Here is a 3,648-nt window from a genome sequence, read left to right as displayed (position 1 = left end):
GTGTGTGTGTGTGTGTGTGTGTGTGTGTGTGTGTGTGTGTGTGTGTGTGTTGGTATGGAGAGGGTCACACACCAAAAGAAGGGTTCTTTGTCTCTGGAGACAATTAAGCCACCCCCACCCCTTCACCATTGCAGCTTTCCTCTTTCATAGGCAAAGCAGCCCATCTCCTCTCCTCTCGACCCCTGCGCCCTTTCGTCCTCATCCTTCCTTACCCCCACCTCCACCTCAACCAACAAGTCTCACTTCGTTCTTCCATCTGTGTCTACCTATGCAGCCCTTTTCCTCCCACGCAACACATCATGAACAGTAAATGTCAGCTTCTTTCTGCTTGTTCACTTGGCAGGTACAGGAAGAAACAAACAATATCAAAGTTTTTTCTGTTTCTCTTTTCAATGTTGTACAACATTTCTGGGCTATGACATGCACCAACACAGCAGATTTGCAATGATGTGCGCCCAGACACAGGTGGGCACAAGGATGTGAATAACTGTATAATTGAAAGCAATTCTATACAATAAACCTGTAACATACAGGACCTTCAGTAAGATTTTATAGACTAGATTCTTCTGCCACTCTACAGTGTATGGTGATATTTTCTCCTCCCACAGACCTAGTGGGGAACATGCTGATGAGGTAAAACAGTGTGAGAGCATCTTCAAGGCAGTGTGTGCGTGTTGGAGATTCTTCTAGACATTTCTGAGTCAATGTCTCACGTGTTTACATTCTTGAGTTGAAGCCCAGGCACTCGTTTGGATTAGAAAACAACAAGGAGACCCAAACTGTCCTCATAGACTGCAGTTTGTCAAAGGGGCGGGGGCCTTTTTTGCCAGCTTGCCAGAGCAAATGTCGAGCTTGCCCTCGTGTTTACTCAGGGATGGATTTCACTGCCTTTAACCTCTCCGTTGGTCGTTGCTTAACGCAAATCGCCTGCGTTGGAGTGTTTAAGCTGCTTCTGATTGAGCTGACATGGCTGACATGATGACAGCATGACACCACTTCTTTCTCACTGGTTCTTCAGTATTGATCCCCCTTTTTTCACACGTGTCAGAGAAAGGTCAGGACATTTGAGAAGCAGAACTTGTCAGAGTAAATAATCAGGTACAAGTTAGAACATGAGAGATTATTAGATTGTCGGGATCATTTTTCTACAACATATGTCAGATTTCCACGAGTTTGCTCATTAAGGTGGGAATAGGAATCATCTGGCACATATGGGGAGCTTCCAGAATGACAAAGAGAGACAGACGGCAAGTCTAACATATCGCAAACCACAAATACACACCATCTCCCTCGAGAGACACACTGTACTCCTCTGAGAGCGAGAGCTCTCAGTAAATGACAGCGCGAGCAAGAGTGACAAAACCATAGATAGACGAAAGAAGGAAATGGAAGAGAGGAGAGGTGTAGTAATCTAACAACTATCTCAAATTGCCTCCTTTTCCTTGCTGATATTGCAGAATGTTAAACAACGAGTCCGTGTGCAATGTTCCTCCTCCAAATCCTGTTTCAATATGAATACGAGTGACATTAAAGGAAAAAATATTCTCTTCAATTGTGTTTCATTGGGACTTTAAACACTTTCCTTCCCAGTATCTGATACTATGGTTTTCAGTGGTCATATTTGCATTAAAAGGTAAACTGAGGCAGCAACAGAGAAGTACTTAAGGAATTAGGCACTATTTACTTAAGTAGCACTGGCAGTAATTGTAGTAGTAGCATCAATTGTACTGAAGCAGTACTGGAAGCAAATCATCAAGGACACACAATATATAACATTTAAAAGAAGGCTAAAGGTATGTCCTGGATGACCAACTCGTTTATGTTGTTTCTGATGATTGTTTACCTGAAGAGTTAACCTCTCCAGCTCTGCGTCGCTGAAATATGTATTTTCTATCAACCATCTTTAAATAGCTGGAACTGTGGGTCACAGAGGAAGTGATCGAGGCAGAAAGTTTGAGACAGTGGCCTTTTTCATCACAGTACGTGACTCTCTATATATAAGTAATACATAAGTAGTATCTTATTGGAAGTTTTCATTGTACCACTCACCAGATCCTTCTGAGCGCCCATCGCTGCCTATGAGCGGCACTGTAATGGCTGCTGTGGCAACGCCGTCAGTAGACATGGTGGTGTAGACAACAGGCAGCGACTGCACCACCACAGGGATGGTCTGGAGCTGGCCCACTTTGCTGGGCATGGTGACCGAGGGGATTGTATGGATGACGTGGAGGATCTGCTGGCCCCCGGCGCCCTGAGTGGCCAGGATGGAGCCTGGAGAGAGGACCTAGAGGGGCAAGAAGAGCGGGAATATGATTGGTTGCTCTACCCCTCCTGTGTACACTGTTCAACAGCTTCAATGTAACAGTGGAGGAGGTAAGAAGTTGTAGTTACCATGGAGCCTATCGACTGTACTGAAGTGGGGACGGGTGTAGCTGAGAGGTGGGGTTGGGTCATGGCACCGCTGGGTGCAGGGTTGACTGTGATGCTTGTCGTAGAAGCAGGGAGTGTAGAGGAGCGGGGCTTGTTGAGGGACAGGTCCACGGGTTCGGTCTGGTCCTCAGCGCGGCACGGCTGGGGCGAAGAGGGCTCCGTCTTGCAAACTGGCTCCGTCTTCACCTTCAGGTCTGTTGGCTGTGAGCAGTCGTCACCTACATCCGCCTGCTAGAGGAAAATTAGAGAGTTTAGAAAGCTGACTGTACTTAGCATGGGATTTAAATGTTTGTCATTTTCTTTCCTGTCATAAAAAAATGGTCGTTGAAATACACAAAATATCAGTTTCACCAGCCTAATAAATATTTATTATAGGATAGAAAAACCTGTGAAAGAGAAATTACGTCACTATAATAACCCCCCCGCTGATCAATCAACTGGTTGGTAATTCCTTACTCAAACTTTTTACATACTCCAAAACTTCGCTGAGTCAACTCATATCCTTACCAACACTATCAGACTCTCTCTTTCTTCACAGCTAAGTGAAGCTTGCCAAAAAATGCTGACACATGCTGCTTTATTGTTTGAAAAAGCCAGCAGGCCACACAATTCAACAAAACCAAATTATTTTTCATTATTTTGATCTAATTTTGATGGAGACGCACTGACGAGGGAAACACGACAGCAAAGGTTTTTGAAAACATCTGCCTAAGCCCGATAACCAGTCACAATGGGCGTGACGCTAACACATATTCATATATATTATATAGTAGGAAAACGTTATTGCAGATGTCCTGTGTGTATAAAAAAACCTCAAAAACTACAACTCCTATTTTGGTGCCTTTTGGTGTAAAGCAATTTAGTTCTGTGTCATGTGCTGCTAACGGCCAGGGGAAAGATATCATTAAAAGAAAAGTATGTTTGAGAATGTCCAGTGAGGAAAAATACTTTCTACACCCTGGATATCTTTGAACTGAAGATCTCTGAACTCGATTCTCAATCTGTTAACACTGACTATGTTTGCTTGCAGAGGAAGTGCTCTATCCTCGACTGATACGTTCATATGACTTGAACTGAGCTTTCGCATATCATGCCCTAGTTTTCACGGCCTCCTGGGAGGAAGGGAGCACCCCACTCGCCTCTACAGCCACCCAGGGCTCAGCTGCCATTTTGCTCGAGAGTGCAGGAAACAATGGCTGCTGTGTAGGAGTCTGGGGG

The 3,648-nt window shown here is 44.7% G+C and overlaps 1 protein-coding gene across 3 annotated transcripts in view; it reads right to left on the bottom strand.

The window, feature by feature from the left end:
* The window catches only part of klf8 (Kruppel like factor 8), a 68,719-nt gene that overhangs the window by 11,893 nt on the left and 53,178 nt on the right, over nucleotides 1-3,648 (bottom strand). For 2 of the 3 annotated variants that reach the window (XM_032533882.1, XM_032533884.1), the window contains 2 exons: nucleotides 2,392-2,661; nucleotides 2,050-2,284 (listed from right to left, as the gene is read on the bottom strand). In XM_032533882.1, the coding sequence (XP_032389773.1) occupies nucleotides 2,050-2,284; nucleotides 2,392-2,661 (505 nt within the window). The remainder of the gene's footprint in view (nucleotides 1-2,049; nucleotides 2,285-2,391; nucleotides 2,662-3,648) is intronic. The other variant, XM_032533883.1, reaches the window with a different exon arrangement.

The sequence above is a fragment of the Etheostoma spectabile genome, chromosome 13 (genome assembly GCF_008692095.1).
Source record: "Etheostoma spectabile isolate EspeVRDwgs_2016 chromosome 13, UIUC_Espe_1.0, whole genome shotgun sequence".
NCBI classification, from domain to species: domain Eukaryota; kingdom Metazoa; phylum Chordata; class Actinopteri; order Perciformes; family Percidae; genus Etheostoma; species Etheostoma spectabile.
The sequence above is the reverse complement of the archived record's forward strand: the minus strand, read 5'-3'. Positions and strand labels throughout refer to the sequence as shown.